Source organism: Macrobrachium nipponense, chromosome 28 (assembly GCF_015104395.2).
Source record: "Macrobrachium nipponense isolate FS-2020 chromosome 28, ASM1510439v2, whole genome shotgun sequence".
Classification (NCBI taxonomy): Eukaryota; Metazoa; Arthropoda; class Malacostraca; order Decapoda; family Palaemonidae; genus Macrobrachium; species Macrobrachium nipponense.
The window spans coordinates 63,258,101-63,275,999 of record NC_087217.1 but is presented as its reverse complement, the minus strand read 5'-3'; the positions used below and the strand labels follow the sequence as shown (position 1 = coordinate 63,275,999).

Sequence of the window (17,899 nt, the reverse complement as noted above, 5' to 3'; positions counted from 1 at the left end):
TTGCGAACGAGAGGCTTTTCTCGTAGCGCAGCAACAGAGATGGCTGGAAGCGTCCGTCAGTCCTCTGCAGCTGTGTACCAGGGGAAGTGGGCCGTCTTCTGTGGTTGGTGTCGTAGACGGGGTCTATCTCCTCTCAGAGCCACTCTTCAGCAGGTAGCGGATTTCCTCGTTTTTCTTCGCCGAGAGAAGCTCCTCTCAGTCCCCACAGTCAAAGGATACAGAGCCGCCTTGGCGCTCGTCCTGAAACTGAGGGGATTGGACATCTCGAACTCGTTTGAGATCTCCTTGCTCATGAGGAGCTTCGAAAGGTCTTGCCCACCCAGGGAACTCAGGCCCCCTGCGTGGGAGTGACTCTCGTCCTTAGGAGTTTGACTCGAACGCCGTTCGAGCCACTCCGAGAGTCGTCAGACAGGGATCTGACCCTCAAGACCCTCTTCTTGCTGGCCCTGGCCCGGCATCGGCGAAGAGAGTAGGGGAACTTCATGGTCTTTCCTATGATGTACGACAACTCCAGGGGATTGGGGATCTGTGACGCTCGATTTCGTCCCGAACTTCGTTGCGAAGACTCAGAAACCGTCGATCCCTGACGACAGGTTCGAGTCATTCACGATTCCCTCCCTAATGGACTTCACCGATAATGATGCGGATGAGATGCTGCTTTGTCCTGTGAGGGCGCTACGACGCTATCTGAAGAGAACTCGACACCTCAGGCCTGAGTGTCGACGCCTCTTCGTTAGCACCGGGGTAACCAAGAAAGAAGTATCCAAGAACACTCTTTCATTCTGGCTGCGTGAGGTCATCAGGAGGGCGTATGAGGCTGATGGTAGTGACGAGATCCGTACGTCCCGTCCGAGAGCTCACGAAGTCAGAAGTATTGGCCCCTCGTTGGCGTTTCGTAAGAACTTCTCCGTGGCGCAGGTCCTGAAGGCAGGGGTCTGGTCTAACCAGACTACCTTTACGTCCTTTACTGACCTTCGGGATATTGCCCACAGGTCCTTGGATACCTTTTCCTTGGGGACCCGTGGTGGCTGCTCAACAAGTTGTGTAGCAAACCCAGACCCTCGCAGGCTGAAACAGCATCGAGTCCTGGTGTGACTGTGTGGATGGATGTGTGAATGAGTGAGTGACTGGCTCCCTCTTCCCGTCTTTTCCTCCTCCTCTACCTGTGGGCAGAGGGCCACGGTCGTCACTACGCTGGATGAGGACGAGATGCAGGTGAGCTATATGACAGAGCCCCATCCTATCCCTTTCACTAGGGATAGGAGCAGAATATCCACCAACTTGAGACCTTCTCCTACAAGGGGGGGGTGGGGGAACGTGTATGCCTACAAGAGTCAAACCCATGACTTTATATTTGCTCCTGTACAGGAACAAGTTCTTACATTGCTGGTACGAAGAGATACGCTTGCCTCTCTCTTAGTACTCGGTCCAGAGGTCTGACCATTGATCCTGCGGTTGCACACCCCGATCAATCGGACAGAGGCTTGGATCCCTCCCTCGCTCTTACGACCAGGGAGGCTTCCAAGGTTGGGCGAACACCAGTCTGTTCACAAAAGACTCAGATTCCACCCCCCACCAAGAAGTGAGTCTTCCTATTGTAAAAGGACCGAAGGTTTGTATGCCGTGTCGGAACAAATGACAATTTGTCCAAAATTGCATTTTTCCTAACTATACAAACCTGAGGTCCTTTTACACATAGCCCCACCTCATGCCACCCCTCACTCTGCAGTTTTTGCTTGGGCCAAAAGCAAAAGTGATTTGTTTACCTCCCAGTCGCGCGCTCCGCGCCTGTCAGACAAGCAGTTAACTACCGAACCCCTTGTTCGAAAGCTTACGACCTATCCAGCTGCCGCTAGTACCTTCCTATTGTAAAAGGACCTCAGGTTTGTATAGTTAGGAAAAATGCAATTTTGGACAAATTGTCATTTTTTACTGTTACACAATTATTATTAGTCTTTTTTGCAGTCACATAGTAGTAATATATCGATGTTTATTGGCTGTTTCCAATCCAGTCCTGCGCTGAATGGCCTTTGATGCCCCAGTGCTTGGCTTAATGCCTAAATCCTATATTCAATTCAATTCAATTCAATTCAATCCAGTCCTGTAATACTCATACGTATTATATAGCTGAAGATGTCCAAAATTCTGCTTGGCTTCCCCAGTCTATGCACAATCACCCTGTGAGTAGAAAAATAGTCAAAGTTGAGGACATTAGCTTAAAGTTGCTGTATATAGGAATAATGATTTAGAAACTAAAAGAAAAATAATTAGGTATCCATTGCTAAAAGGAGAAAGTTGGTCTTGTACACATATTTTTTAATGGGCCTTTCATATAAACATTTAGTTACCTATGTTTGGACTGGTTAAAGCTTAATGTTTTATACAATTAATATTTCTCCAAGAATGAAATAGTATCTTTGCAGCAAAGCTAAAGTTTGCTGGCATCAAATTTGTAGGTAAACATGTGGAAACTAAAATTCAAATTTTTTAATAAAGTTCTGTACATATATAACAATATGCAAGCTAACTGAAAGCATTATTCAAATCTTATTTTTTCAGAGTTGGCATACCTCAATCAGTTGGCATGCAGTTTAAAGAAGCTAGCTATAGAACAAGAATTGGCTGTAATTGTTGTTAATAGAACTATAAGAGCAGATGAGGAAGATGATAAACTAAAACAGGGCTCTTTTTCCACTCTGAAGCCAGCTCTTGGCAAGTAAGTGATAAAAAAAATTACCATATAGACTTGTAAGAAAATCCATAACTACTATCATTTAATCTGCATGCATTTGATGTCACTACTCCCAGTATCATTATCATTCTGCAATGCCAGAATTTGGCTTTTCTGTCGTGAGTTACAGGTAGGCCCTTTCTCACATTTGGCTTAGCTGGGGCATTGACAGCCTTTGAGCAATAACCTAAGCCTGGCCAAACAGTTCCTGAAACTTGTACAAAGCCTCTTAATTGAGATTTAAGACCTAGTTCCAAAGGGATAGTGTTTCATGCAGTGGTCTCCAATACCATCATTGGATGGACAATCAAGAGGGCGCTCTTTCGCCCCAGACTTTTGTGAAGGTATAGTGAACAAGCCACAAGGATGTATCAGCTTTCCCACTGTTGCCTTCATCTGCCAAGAATGACCTGCTTCTCTTGGTCATCGCTTAAAGTCTCTATTTCTTTGGTGTTCAAACACAGCATGCAATTGACTTTTATCCTGAGGGAAGGAATGTGAAGATGTCAGATACTATCTATCTTCCCCATAGTTTTACTTTGGGATATAACTCATTGGGACCCATTGTTCACATGGTGAGGATACCAGGTTGAATCTTTCCTCTTTGCCTTATCCTGTCTTCCTTTTTGGAACCTTCAAGACTGTACTATAGCTTTCATAAGTTTTCCTACGTCTAGGTAGAATATTACTCCTTGTAAGTTGCATTGTGCATGTTTTTGTTACAGTATTAAGCAGTTTAATCGGACCATTGAGGTAATTTGTTAAGCTCTTGCAGAGCTAGTTGCTGCATAGATGGACTATGTCAGGAACCCTTTTATACACTGGCACTTCAGCTTACCAATCTGCAGTAGAACATGAAAGGTTCATATATAGTAAGACAAGAGTCCAAAAACCCACCTGATTTTATACAAACATGTGAAAGATATGGTATGTTCTCTAGAGTGCAGTACCTCCTCTGATGTAAGAGAAGTATGAAGAGAGAGTGCATGATCTGATAGATGCCAGAGAACTACCCGACCCTCAGATCTGGGTATTCATCTCCTTCAAGACACCACAAGTTAGCTGGGAACAAGGCAACCTGACCAAGGGTCAAACTGCAGGAGTATTTTTTAAGGAAAGCTCTCCAGATACAAAGCTGAGATAGCTTCTCAGAGGCAAAAACTCCCTTGAATGAAGGCAATTTCCAGTGAGTGTTGCTCCAGTTCTTGCTGATAGGGATTCTGAAGGAGAGGGACCATCAGATCCCTTAAGGCATGAGCTGCACCCTCTTCTGCAAAGAGGGTGGTGTGTAAACTCTATACTCCCTTGCTCACTCTTGATTGTGTGCCTCTTGCAGGAGAAACCACACAAATTCACCAGAGTTGCCGCCCGAGTAGCATTCACACTTTTGCCCCTGCTTGGAAGGGCCTATGTTTCTTCCACTAAAGAGATTAGGGAGTGAGGTCCAAAAATGCAAAAATGGCTGCCTGCTTTAAAAAAACATGCAATTGGGGCAACTAACCATCAGCAAAAGGCAGACTGGTTGACTCATAAAGGGGAATGAGTCAGTCTTTCTTCCAGGCACAAGCAAAAAAACACTAAGTGTTTTTTAAGTCACAGATGATATATCCAACAGTTCTTCATCGACATAAGTGCACGTCAAGTCATTCGTTCACCCAACCCGCACAAACGCCTCAACCTCACCCCATCACTCTCCAGGTGTCTATTGCCAGCAGTGCCCTGCTTAAAATGTATGGAAAAAGAACTATGAAATTATAATATAAAGGCTAACCATACAGGACAGTCATCACAGCAGACTTCATAATTGCACTACTAAGAGAAGATTTCCTGAAAGCCCACAACATGTTGGTAGACAGCAAGACAGCAGCTGATTCAGAGAGACTGTCCTATAGCATCCATCACTCCAAGAACAGCAACAAACCCCACTTCAGGATGGACCAGAAATCAGTCGCCTCCTTCGAGAATTCCCCTTAGGTATTCAAAGACATCTTCCAGCACAACCTAACGAGCCCCGCAAAACACCACATTGTCACCGCAGAGCCCCCAGTCCATGTATGCTTCAGACTTTGGCCCTGGACAAATTGGCCTACACCAAACGTATTCCATGACATGGAACAGGCAGGAATCTGCCAGAAAGCCTTCAGCCCATAGGCATCCCCACTCCACATGGTACTCAAAGCAGACAGTACACAGCAGCCCTGCAGCAACTAGCAACGGCTCAGTGTCAAGACAATACCAGATACCCTCTGCCTAACATCATTGACATAAAAGACCAGCTAGAAGGGACCAAAACATTCACAAAATTTACCAGCTGAAGGTGTACTATCAAGTCCCAGTAGCAAAGGAAGATATAGGAAAAACAGCTTTCATAACCCCCTTCAGAACATAGATCTTCAGCTATAAGGTGTTTCAGTCCTTGAAATGTTAGTGTGACCTTCCAACACCTCATGGATGTGATACTGAGAGAATCGCCCTGCTGCATCATTTATGTCGACAGTATCCTGACATTTCACCCCAACTATATAAATTAAGTATATGTTACTTTTACCAGACCACTGAGCTGATTAACAGCTTTCCTAGGGCTGGCCCAAAGGATTAGATATTTTTACATGGCTAGGAACTAATTGGTTACGTAGCAATGGGACCTACAGTTTATTGTGGGATCTGAACCACATTATATCGAGAAATGAATTTCTATCGGAATACCAGAAAAAATTCCCTCTGACTCCATGTTGGTAGAGCCAAGAATCAAACTTCAGACCACTGGACTGGTAGACGAGCGCAAAAACCACTTGTCCAATGAGGACCTTGCCCCAACTAATAAACGGCACATAAAGGATGTAAGGCAAGTCCTGGAGAACTTATAGAAAATAGGCTAGTAGTGCAGGAAGATAAATGTGAATGGGAGAAAAGCTCAGTAGAATTTCTTGACAGCCAAATAAGCCCCGAAGGAGCCAAACCCCTCCTGACAAAGGTCCAAGCTATCACTTTTTTCCTGTGGTTAAACACCATCAAAGCAATCAAAGATTGCTGGCATGATCCACTGTTACCTCTGATTCATACCCAATCAGCTGAAATCATGTCCCCTTTATATGAATGCTTAAAGGGAAAACCAAAATCTATGTTGGTTTAACAAACAAGGGATGTCTTTTCAACTGGCCAAAAAAGCACCGAGTTTCATAGCAACACTGTTTCCTCTATCCCATAGGTCCCCCCTAACCTTGCCAACTGATGTAAGTAACATAGCGATGAGCATGGTACTCAAGCAGGATACAGATGAAGGTCGTCAGCTGCTGGCATTCTTTAGCAAAAAGCTACCTCCAGCAGAACAGAAATATGATATTGTTATGATACAATAAAGTTTTATACATACTTACCTGGCAGATATATACTTAGCTATTAGACTCCGTCGCCCAACAGAAATTCGAATTTCGCGCACTCGCTACAGGTAGGTCAGGTGATCTACTGCCCGGCCGCTGGGTGGCAGGAATAGGAACCATTCCCGTTTTCTATCAGATTTTCTCTCTACCACCTGTCTCCTGAGGGAGGTTGGGTGGGCAATTAATTGTATATATCTGCCAGGTAAGTATGTATAAAACTTTATTGTATCATAACAATATCATTTTTATACATTCAACTTACCTGTCAGATATATACTTAGCTGATTCACACCATTGGAGGAGGGTAAAAGACAGCTAATTACTGATTTAGACAGCAATCACAACATACGTTGTAGGTAATAAATAATTAAAACCTTGGTTCCTACCTGATTAGACTGAAGACTTCATGGTTACTGTCCAGGAGTCTGGCTGTTAGTCTCAAGAGCCTCAGGGAGATATTGATCTATGGCTAAGAGTTCTTGTAGGTCTGCCAAAGGGTCTTATCCGCTTACTCGGCAGAGCCTGGAAGGACTACGTCATGGGTGCTGATCCACTTACTTGACAAGAACCTTTTATTCAAGGAGCACAACACCGATCCCGATCACCTTAACCTAACACCCGTGTTAGTTCTAAGATTGCAAGGAGTTATCCCCGAACTCCTCGCAAACAACCAATAACTCAAACCACAAACACACATATAACGTAAAATTACAAAATAAAGATAAAAAAAAAAATTTTTGTACAACCTAGCTTGTAAGATACATTCTCAGTTCCTTACTGACAAAAGCAAACGGACGCCATGTGCGACATCAAGCACCCCTGCCAGTAGAAAACCAAGAACCCTTCTCAAAAGGGAGGTCTACGTACAAATATATAAACAAATATATAAAATTTAAGGATCGGTATGTGTTCCAAGCCCAGCCAGCACTGTATCTCTGATACGAAAGGACCTAGAGAGAAGCTCTTTCATCATAGGTAACTTTGACATCTTTAAGATAATGAGATGCGAAGACTGAATTACACCCCTCCAGTAAGTCGCATCTAAAATGTCTTTCATAGACATGTTTTATGAAAAAGCTAAAGATGTGGCTACAGCTCTTACCTTATGAAGCCTTCACTCGAAGAGTTCTTAAGGAGTTATCAGTGCATTTGTCATGAGCTTCAGTAATTATGCTCCTGAACAAAAAATGCTAAGGCATTTTTGGACATGGGTCTCTTTGGATCCCGTACAGCGCACCATAGACTTTGTTTACATCCTCCATAGTTCTTTGTTCTTCTTCTTGAGATAGAAACTTAATGAGCTCTTACCTGGCTGGGATAAAGATCTTTCTAATCCTCTCTCACCAAGTTCGAAAGACCCTTCACTTCAAAACTCCTGGGGGCCGGCCAGGGTTTTGAAGGGTTTTCGTTCTTTAGCCAGAAAACAGAGTCTGGAAAGAAACAAATAGCTAAATCTTTCTTAAATCCCACGCGAGAATCAAGGGCGTGGATTTCACTCGTTCTTTTAGCGGTTGCTAAGGATAACAGGAAAAATACATTTTCTCGTTAAATCCCTAACGACAAATGGCAAGGTAAGGAGGTTCAAATTTTTCCGATGAAAGGAATTTTAAGCACCACATCCAGATTCCAGCCCGGAGTACGAGAAGATATGGATTTGAGGTCTCAAATGATCTTATCAGGTCGTGAAGATACCTTGTCTTCTCGCTAAGTTTAGGCCTCTGTTTCTAAAAACCGCAGAGAGCATACTTCAGTAGCCTTTAACCCTTTAACGACCAGAGATCCCATTTGGGATCTTTAAAACAGCTATTTCTTTGGGTAGTCGTGGTGAACAAGGTTTGAGCTTGTATGAAATTGACTGCTTTGGCAACTCATAGCTACACCTCTCTGCTCTTCGAATCAACCAATCCAGAAAGCCACCAGGCCCTCGCACAAAGACTGGAGGGCCTTCGACAGACACCTCAAGTCGTGCGCAAGTTGGAAAACAGTCAAGACGTGCCAGCAGTAAAACCTCCAAGTTTCCCCCCCCCGCCCCCCCTCCGAACTTCGTAATCATGGTAAGCACACAGTGACTGTGGGATAGTGAAGCCTAGTGATATTACTTACACTTTTTGAATGTTGGTTTTGAACGGGCTGTAGTGTTACTGACGTGTCGTAGTGACAAAAAAAAAAGTATAGATCCTTGCTTGGCGGGATAACTTCGGTCAGTTCTTAGGCGGACCACGCTCATCCATGAGGGATGTATCGGACCGTAACGGTTACAACGGCCAGTAGAATACGACGTCAAGTAATTTTTTTTAGTGCTTGTTTTAGACATTTGTGAATAATTTTAACAATATATCTAGATATAATAGTGATGATTTATAGATGTTAGGTTTCATTTTGTGCATATAAATTATTACCTTACTAAGGAAGGGATTGAATGATAGGTTTTTGTTAGGGAAAGTTACATTTTTCTTTCTTTCATTACATGATTTTAAAGTTGTTTTTTTTTTTTATTTTTGCAGTTTCAAAGCAGTATGTTTATGGGAACGCAATGCTGCATTGGAGACTCAGGAACGTGTACCATGGGTAGCCCTGACGACGCTGAAGGAAAGTGATGTCGACGAGTGAGCCCTTTGGGACATTGACAGTGATGATGACGACCATACCTACGTTCCTGACGAAGGCCTTACTCAGGACGATGGCCTTTGACCCTCCTAACTCTAGAGGTTAGTATGAGACATCCTTAGAGAGAGGAGAGAGAGAGAGAGAGAGAGAGAGAAATGTGTTGTAAACATTGTATTTAAAAGTTCTCGTTGTTATAATGGTATTTAAATTTGTTGCCCTTTAAATGGTTTGTAAACATTGGGTATTTTAAAAACTATTTTGTTTACTTGTCTACCTAGCTTGATACTCACTGACATACACGTGCACACACATGCATACTCACTTGACATACACTGCATGCGCACACACACATTTACTGTTTTACTAATGTTACTTTATTCTTGTTTCAGCTCGCAAGGTCAATGTTGTTGTCCCTCAAGCGATGCCTATGGAAGAGGAAGGTGAGCCTAACCCTCAAGAGGTCTCGTGCTGATGAATGGAAGAAGGAAGACATTGATATCCGTGCCCTGCCCAACTTCATTCATCAGAAGCCTGACTATTTGAGGGAACCTTATGAATATTTCTCCCAGTTCTTCACAACTGAATTGAGGGAACACATTGTGTATCAATCCAACCTGTACTCAAGACAGAAGGATGTAGGCAGCAACTTCCACATGTCAGAAGAGGATCTCATGGTTTTCCTTGGCCTCATCGTGTACATGGGGCCTGGTTCCTCTCCCTAGCATAGTTGACTTCTGGGCGTGAAGACCAGGATTCCTCAAGTTGCAGACTTCATGTCAGGAACCGCTTCAAGGCAATTCGATCTTCCCTTCACTTCAGCGACAATGATCAGGCAGCTGCATCCCAAGATCGGTTCTTCAAGGTGAGAGTCCCCTTCACCAAGGTCACCAGAGAGTTCCTGAAAGTTCCTGAGACTCCTCCATCACTCCATTGATGAAGTGATGGTCGCCTATAAGGCACAAGGGCTGGTAACCTTCGCCAGTATGTCGCAAAGAAGCCTGACAAGTGGGGCTTCAAGTTGTTCTCGCCGCTCCAGTGTGGATGGGTTTGTGCATGATATTCTCATGTACCAAGGGGAGACAACCTTTGTGAGCCACCATACTATGCTATCTGAGAGGAGAAAGCCATGTCTGTAACTTCCAAGTTTGTTGTCGCCTTAGTGAATACCATCAAGGACCCCCAGAAACTCAGCAGTGTATGCAGACAAACTACTTCACAAGTTATAGGGTTGGCCAAGTACCGAGATCACAGTATGGATGCCGGTATGTGGGGCACTGCCAGGAAAACCGAGTTGGTCATCCTCCCCGGACGTACGTGAAGGAGATGAACAAGAAAGCGACACAAAGGGGGACACTGGACTATGTCTTTCTGCCGGATGGCATCCTGTTGCAAGATGGAATAAGGACAACAGCGTTTGTGGACAATCTTGCCTCTGATGTTGGTTGTGGAGCCCATGGGGAAACAGTGGAGCGGTACGACAGGGCAGCCAAAAGAAGAAGGTTCCCATTCCTTGCCCATCTGTCATCCAGATGTACAACAACCGCATGGGGGGCATTGACAAGAGTGACATGTTGACACCTGTACAGGACCCCCTTCAAAGCAAAGAGGTACTACATGAGGCTCTTTGCTTACCTCCTTGACTTGATCATCTGCAACACCTGGATTTGTCAAGAGGGATTGCCTGGCTTTGCAGGAACAAAACCCCAATCCGCCTTCAAGGACTTCCGTCTGGATATCTCCAATGGCTCAGGAAGCTTCAAGTCGTCAACCTTCAGAATAACCAGGAATTCTAGTTGGCACCAGAGTTTTGCTTTGCCAAGAAGGGGCCAATGGGCAGTTGTGCCAGTATTGAGACACGCCAGAATGCCACTGCCCTACACATGCCAAAGCATGTCTCCATGAGGCAGACTTGCAAAAGTTCTGTTCTGGTGCAGGCACATCCCCACAGATCCCGCTGGATGTGTGAGGATTTGCAAGGTGGCCCCTTGGTTTGCCTACGAAGAAAGGAATGTTTTGTTTTTGCTTTGTTCCATAACGATTTCGAAATAAGTTGTTTGTTATGAGAGTTGTGTATAGTGTTTTGTGTATATTTTTATACTATTTTTGTTATTATTTTATTTACAGTGTTTTGTGTATTTATATACTATTTTGTATCGAGTTTTTTTTGTTATAGTGTTTCTGTATTTTTATACTATTTTTGTATTTATGTAACTTATTTTTTTATATTAATTAAATTGTAAAGCCATATATGCTGTTTCTATTATACATTGTGGAACAAAAAAAAGTGATTCATCAATAATAATCCATATGTTTTGTGGGCGAATCAAACTTATTTATAAAACTTGAAAAGTTGCCCGCACGGCCCAATAGATCCCATACGGGATGAGCGTGTTCCGCCTAAGGTCGCCCGAGGCTCCCATACGGGATACTTCATTGCATGTAATTATTTCGTTACTTGGAAATTTTGTAAAAGTGCACAAGAGTAAAAAGGTCTTGTATTTACTCGTACTATAACATACTAAAAGGATTTTTAATATTTCCCATAAAACCCAGGGTGGACTTTAAAGGGTTAATAGTAGAAAAAAAACCGATAACTGGATTTCCTCTCTAAGGAATATCAGAAAAATCGGCTAGTTGGTCACAGAGGTATCGGAGGAGGACAGCTTCTTCTTCCTACACCATCTTCTGAATACATCCCACTTCGATTGATAGACCCGAATAGTTGAAGATCTTCGGGCTCTGCGATTGCTTTCGCAGCTTTGCTTGAAAAGCCTCTCGCTCTGACAAGTCTTTCGATAGTCGAAAGGCAGTCAGAGCGAGACCAGGAAAGTTTTGATGATACCTCTCGAAGTGGGGTTGTTTGAGAAGATCCGTCCTGTTTGGAAGAGATCTGGGGAAGTCCACCGTCCATTCCTGTACCTCTGTGAACCAATCTTGAGAGGGCCAAAATGGGGCGATGAGGGTTAGTCTCGTCCCTTTTTGACGCCACAAACTTTTTCAATACTACTGCCTAACGTTTGATTGGGGAAAGGCTTAGGCATCTAGGCCTGACCAATTCAACAGCAGGGCATCCACGCTATCGCTCTCGGATCTTCCACCAAGGAGCAGAAGTTCTCTATCCTCTTTGATAGGAAAGTTGCGAACAGGTCTATCTGTGGCCTGGCCCACAGTGACCAGAGGCTCTGACACACTTGATCGTGGAGAGTCCACTCTGTGGGGAGAACTTGGTTCATCCTGCTGAGTCTGTCCACCCTCACATTTTTCTCTCCTTTTACGAATCTCGTTAGGAGGGTAATGTTTTTCTCCTTTGTCCAAGTTAACAGATCCCTCGTTATCTCATAAAGGGAAAACTAGTGAGTCCCCCCCTGTTTTCTGATATAGGCCAACGCCGTGGTATTGTCTGCGTTGACCTGTACCACCTGATCTTTGACCTCCGGTTCGAAGAACTTCAGTGCTAGGAAAACTGTGTACAGTTCCTTGGCGTTTATATGCCAGGCTTCCTGTTCCTTCTTCCATCGGCCTGACACTTCTCTTGCTCCTAGAGTCGCCCCCCATCCCTTCTCTGATGTGTCTGAGAATAAGATTTGGTCTGGGTTCCGAATCTCTAGAGGCATGCCCTTGTTCTTATCCAGAGGGATCAGCCACCACTTTAGGTGATTCTTCCCCTCTAAGGGAATCGAGAAAGTGTCTGTTAATTGCCCTTCTTTCCAGTTCCACGTTCTTCTTAAGAAGTATTGAAGAGGGCGTAGGTGGAGTCTTCCTAGGGAAATGAACTGTTCTAGAGAGGAAAGAGTCCCCAGAAGGCTTAACCATTCCCTCGCTGAACTTCGTTCTTTCCCTAGGAAGTTCGAGACTTTCTGTAAGCCCTGAACGAGTCTTTCCTGGGAAGGAAAAGCCCGAAAACCCCGAGAATCCATCCGAATCCCCTGATAAAATAAAGTTCTGGCTGGGGATCATCTGAGATTTCTCGAGGTTCACGAGTAATCCTAGAGATTGCGTAAGTTTCAATATTGCTTGCAGGTCCTCCAAACATTGCTTCTCCGATTTGGCTCGGATGAGCCAATCGTCGAGATAGAGAGATGTTTATCCCTTTCAGATGAAGCCATCTGGCCACATTCCTCATCAGGTACGTAAATACCTGAGGAGCCATAGAGAGGCTGAAGCACAAGGCCCTGAACTGGAAGATCTTCCCTTGTATCATAAATCTGAGACACTTCCTCGACGATGGGTGAATTGGAACATGAAAGTAAGCATCCTGAAGGTCCAGGGAGACCATCAAATCTCCCGGACGCAGGGCTGAAAGAACCGAAGCAGAAGTCTCCATGGAGAATTTCTTCTTCTCTACGTACCGGTTCAGGATGCTCACATCTAGGACAGGTCTTCATCCCCCTGAAGCCTTCGGGACTAAGAAAAGGCGGTTGTAAAATCCCGGGGAGTGAGGATCCTGCACTACTTCTATTGCTTCTTTGTTCCTCATCGTTACCACCATCTGAAGAAGTGTCTTCCCAGAACAGGGTCCTTGTACTTCGCCGACAATTCCTTCGGAGATGTAGACAATGGCGGTCTGTCTAGGAAGGGTATGATGTATCCTTTCTCCAGAACAGACAACGTCCAGGGGTCGGCTTCCCTTATGGCCCAGGCTTCTACAAACCTTAGAAGTCTGGCACCTACAGGTGTTTGGAGGACGTAGTTGCTACTTCGACTTTTTAAACGATCGGAAGGAAGACCTTCCTCGTTTGTCGAAAGCCTTTCTTTTCGTTGGGGGTCGAGATGAGGCGCCCCACGAAAGGGCACAAGAGGAGTACGATCTGTTTTCTTTACAACTGGTACTGCCGGTCTATTCTTCTTGGTAGATTGTACCAATAGATCCTGCGTTGCCTTCTCAGATAGTGACCGTGAGATGTCCTTCACTAACTGAGAAGGGAACAGGTGATCCGACAGAGGAGCGTACAGTAGAGCTGACCTCTGAGAAGGAGATACCGCTTTGGTCAGAAAAGATCCAAAAAGAGATCTCTTTTTTACTACTCCTGGCCCGAAGAGAGAGGCCAGTTCTCCCGAACCATCCTGTACTGCCTTATCCATGCATGACAAGATACTGTGTAAAACCTCGGGATCAAGAAAGTCTGGATCTCGGGTCTTTTTAGCTAGCACCCCAAGGGACCAATCCAGGAAATTGAAAACTTCCAATACGTGGAATAGTCCCTTTAGGAGCTGGTCTAACTCGGACATACTCCAAGACGCCTTCGCCAAATTAAGAGAGTGTCTTCTTGAAGACTCTACAAGGCTTGAAAAGTCCGCTTCTGCAGATGAAGGAAGCATCAGGCCCATAGCTTCTTCCGTCCTGTACCAAATGCCTCTCCTACCTGCAAGTTTGGAGGGAGGAGAGCAATACACCGTTCTTAAAGACACTTTCTTCGTGCTCATCCAAGCATTAAGGGAATGAAGAGCTTTCTTCATAGATATTGCTGGCTTCATTTTAAAAAACGAAGAGGACTTCGGCGTATTCGTACTAGAAAAGAGCGATCTAGGAGAAGGAGGAGCTGCAGGGCTTACCGAATCTCCGAACTCTTGGAGGAGAAGCGAAGCTAAAACCTTATAGTTGGAAAGGCCTTCACTGGTAGAAATCTCTTCCTCAAGACACATCTTCTAGTTCCAGATTAGTAGGGGAATGAGTTCTTTTGGAAGACTTTATCCGGGGATGATTGTTTCCTGGGGAGAAATATTCTGGTCAGAGAGGGACTGCCCGACCTAGAAGTTTTCTTCTCGTTCTTCCAAAGAGATCTTCGCAAAGCTCTGAGAGGTAGAAGTGGATACCGTCACTTTGGAAGGTCCAACCACTTTGTCTGGTGCCCGATTTTCTTGAAGAGTCTTACATCCGGAAGGAGATCTATTTCCAAACGAAGAATCACTGCTAGCTGACGATCCGCGCCTGGTTGGCGCCTCCTCGCATCTGATTGTAGCCTCGCGCCTGGTTGGCTCTTCGCATCTTGCTGGCTTAATGCGCCTGGCAGGCGCCTCGCGCCTGGCTGGTGCTTCTTGTTTAGTTAGAGCCTCGCACTTGGTGCCCTGGCTGGCGCTCGCTGGCTCCTCGCGCCTGGCTGGCTCCTCGCGCCTGGCTGGCTCCTCGCGCCTGGCTGCCGCCTCGCACCTGCTGGCTCCTCGTCTGGGAGAAATCTCGCTTTCATCTGGCGCCTGGCGCCTGACTGGAGCCTCACGTCTGACTGGCGCCTCGCGTCTGGAAGAAGCCTGGAACTTGGTAGGGTTCTCATGAAAGATTGAAGAGTCCGAGATTGGCGAATCGTTGTCCGAGGAAGATAATTCTCTCGGACGAACCTGATACAAGGAAGGTCTAGATTTCTTAACGGGTAAATAAGAATCCTTCCTTCTTGGAGGATCTTTGGAGAGAACTCCAACGAGAGAAGCGATAGAATCCTGCATGTTTCTTAGAATTCTCGTAGTTTCTCTGTTCGTGTCCATCGGAGGGGAAGGAGAACACTCCTTCTCAGGTTCCCACGAATCTGCAGGAGAAAGCAACAAACTTTTAGCCTTCTTGTTTTCCGACGGCAATTCCTCCGGAAACCACTTAGGACTCGAGTTTAAACGAGATTCTTTCCAGCTCCTCTTCAGAGGGCGGGAAAGATCCGCAGATCTCCATCCTCTCTTGGGAGATGAATTTTCCGATGAAGAGAAACACTCACGTAGAACACTTTTCCTATAGCGATCTCTAGCAGTCTGAGGTGTTACAGAACCTGCTGAAGGGACGTCCGACTGGTGGGGATCCTCCACAACCTCCGTACGGCTTTTGACATTCTTTCTCCTCTGGGCTTGGGAGCTTGAAAGAGGTCTAAGGCCTGGGAGCGTTGTGGAGCCGATCAGACGCCCCCTCCACTACACTGGGGACACTTATGTCACTTTCCACTGCACTATTTATTTCACTATGCTTACCTTCTATAGTCGCCATTTTAAGTTCCATTTTCTTAAGGGCGGCTTTGAGATTTGCAATTTCCGATGTAGAATCCGTAGGCTCTACAAAGGGTGCAGGCACTGAAATATTAGGAGAAGGAGCATTTATCAAAGGAGAAGAGGGTACAAAATTACTCACTAAATCGCTAGAAACAGAGCTAGGCATGGTTTTGGAAGAAGCCTTCCTCACCCTGTCTCTTTCTAACTTCTTCAAATAAGAAGTTAGAGACTTCCACCCTTCAGCACTCAAACTCTCACATTCGTGACAAGTGTTATTGAAAGAGCATTCATACTTTCTACACACTTTACACACAGTGTGAGGATCAACCGAAGCTTTCAGCATTCTCACCTTGCAGCCCTCATTCACACACATTCTCACAACACTTCCAGAGTCAGACATCATGATGAAAAATCCAGTCCAAATCCAATCAACGGTCCACAATAGTGTATGCCAGTACAACGATCCAAATAAGTCACCAAAAGGTCCAAAACGAAGATCAATTGCGATGCAAAAAACAAAATTCAGCCGGAGAAACTAACAACGTTGTTGCCAGTAGCGCCGACAGAGAAAATCTGATAGAAAACGGGAATGGTTCCTATTCCTGCCACCCAGCGGCAGGGCGGTAGATCACCTGACCTACCTGTACCGTGTGCGCGAAATTCGAATTTCTGTCAGGCGACGGAGTCTAATAACTAAGTATATATCTGACAGGTAAGTTGAATGTATAAAAACTTATTGTTATATGAGAACAAACCTTCGGTCTTATGTTAATTTCTAGCGCTTAGCTGGATCCGGTTAAATCGCAGATGAAAGTAAGGAATCTTGTGAGATCTGGCAACGCGTGCGTATATTGGATGAAGAGTGGTCAAGGACCAAGCATCTACGCCACCGCGTCAAGTCTTTTCTTAACCGCTTGGGTGAGAGATGTGGTTGACCTCTCTCGGCCTTTACCTGGTTCATTGCCTGTTTTGCTTGTGTTTTAGTGTGTGTGTGTGTATGTGTGTGCTGTTATATGACTTCTGCTCCATCTTGGCCTCGTCACATGTGTGCCCTGGAACTCCAGGTTTTTTGTGTTCTCGTTTTTTGGCTTCAGCTGCGACTGATCCCTACGTCACTTGTAGAAAGTGTCGCTCCAAGTTTGTACAATAACGAATCCCTGCACGGAATGCCGTGCGTGTCCTAGAGAGCAGTGGAAGTTATTTTATAGTAAGATTGAGCATCGTAGGTTTCTACTCTCCATTCATGGGAGGGTTTTACTTCTCTTCCCGATGCTTCGTCTCCTGCTGCTATCACACCCCATAGTAGAGTTGTGCCTTTGTCCCCTTCCTTTTCTTCCATCGATTCATTGTTGGAAGTATCGGGAGCCCTCAGGCTAATTTGCGTAATGTTGACCCTTCTTCTTCGGGAGTTAATTTGATTCCCGAGAGGGAGGAGGCTTTTTCATCATCTTTTATATGAGTTGGAGGCATCCAAAATGGTAGCGCTTTGAGGGACGCTTGGGCTACGGGGTTCATCATCCTTGAAGGGTTTGCTGGCGCACTTAATGGTTGCTCGCTACCCCCCTCCTCCTGGCCTCGTCTTCGTGGGTAGCCGAGGTCAGTGACGATTGCCACTACTTCGAGTCAGAGGGAAGCCCCGCTAGTGACGTCACGGGGTCAGTTATTTTGTATCCCTCCGCCAGTGGCGTCTGTTTCCCGTTCAGATCGAGGGGAAGCCGTGATGTCATCGCCGCTTATGACGTCACTCCCAGTCGTCTCCACTGTGCTGCCTCACTTGTCTGTGCCGTCATCGTTTGCTTCCGTGATGTCATCTCTGCCATTCAATTCGCTGCATCTTCCTTCCATGTCGTCGGACCCTTCTCTTGCTGATCTGTCTGAGGCTTTATGTCAGGCGGTTCTTATCACGACTGGACTCTTGTTTTAGAAGATAAGTTGGCTGCCATGTTGGCTGGGAGGACTGGAGGCAAGTGTGTTCCATTGCCCCTGCCTCCTGTGAAGAGATTGTGTAAAGGAGCCATTGGTGTCTTCCTCTCCTACTCCCCCATCTCTGCCGCGTCGGCGTATCAAGCGTGGGAAGGCTAAGGACTTTATCTTTTCTTTGTCTGTGAGTGAGGACCAGCATGTCCGTGTTCCTGAAAGCGTTGGTGTTACGGAGTGTTAGTGTATCTTCCCCTGTGCGATCTGTAGTGGCTGCTTTGTCCTCTGCATCAAGTCGCGA

At 45.4% G+C, this 17,899-nt stretch overlaps 1 protein-coding gene and 1 long non-coding RNA gene across 2 annotated transcripts in view; one reads left to right on the top strand and one right to left on the bottom strand.

The window, feature by feature from the left end:
• LOC135201814 (DNA repair protein RAD51 homolog 4-like) overlaps positions 1-17,899 on the top strand; it is a 57,207-nt gene that overhangs the window by 25,173 nt on the left and 14,135 nt on the right. The window contains exon 5 of the mRNA XM_064231088.1: positions 2,560-2,716. Coding sequence (XP_064087158.1) covers positions 2,560-2,716 — 157 coding nt within the window. The remainder of the gene's footprint in view (positions 1-2,559; positions 2,717-17,899) is intronic.
• The window catches only part of LOC135201816 (uncharacterized), a 55,786-nt gene continuing 39,818 nt past the window's right edge, over positions 1,932-17,899 (bottom strand). Inside the window, exon 3 of the long non-coding RNA XR_010311610.1 lies at positions 1,932-2,178. This is a non-coding gene — a long non-coding RNA (uncharacterized LOC135201816). The remainder of the gene's footprint in view (positions 2,179-17,899) is intronic.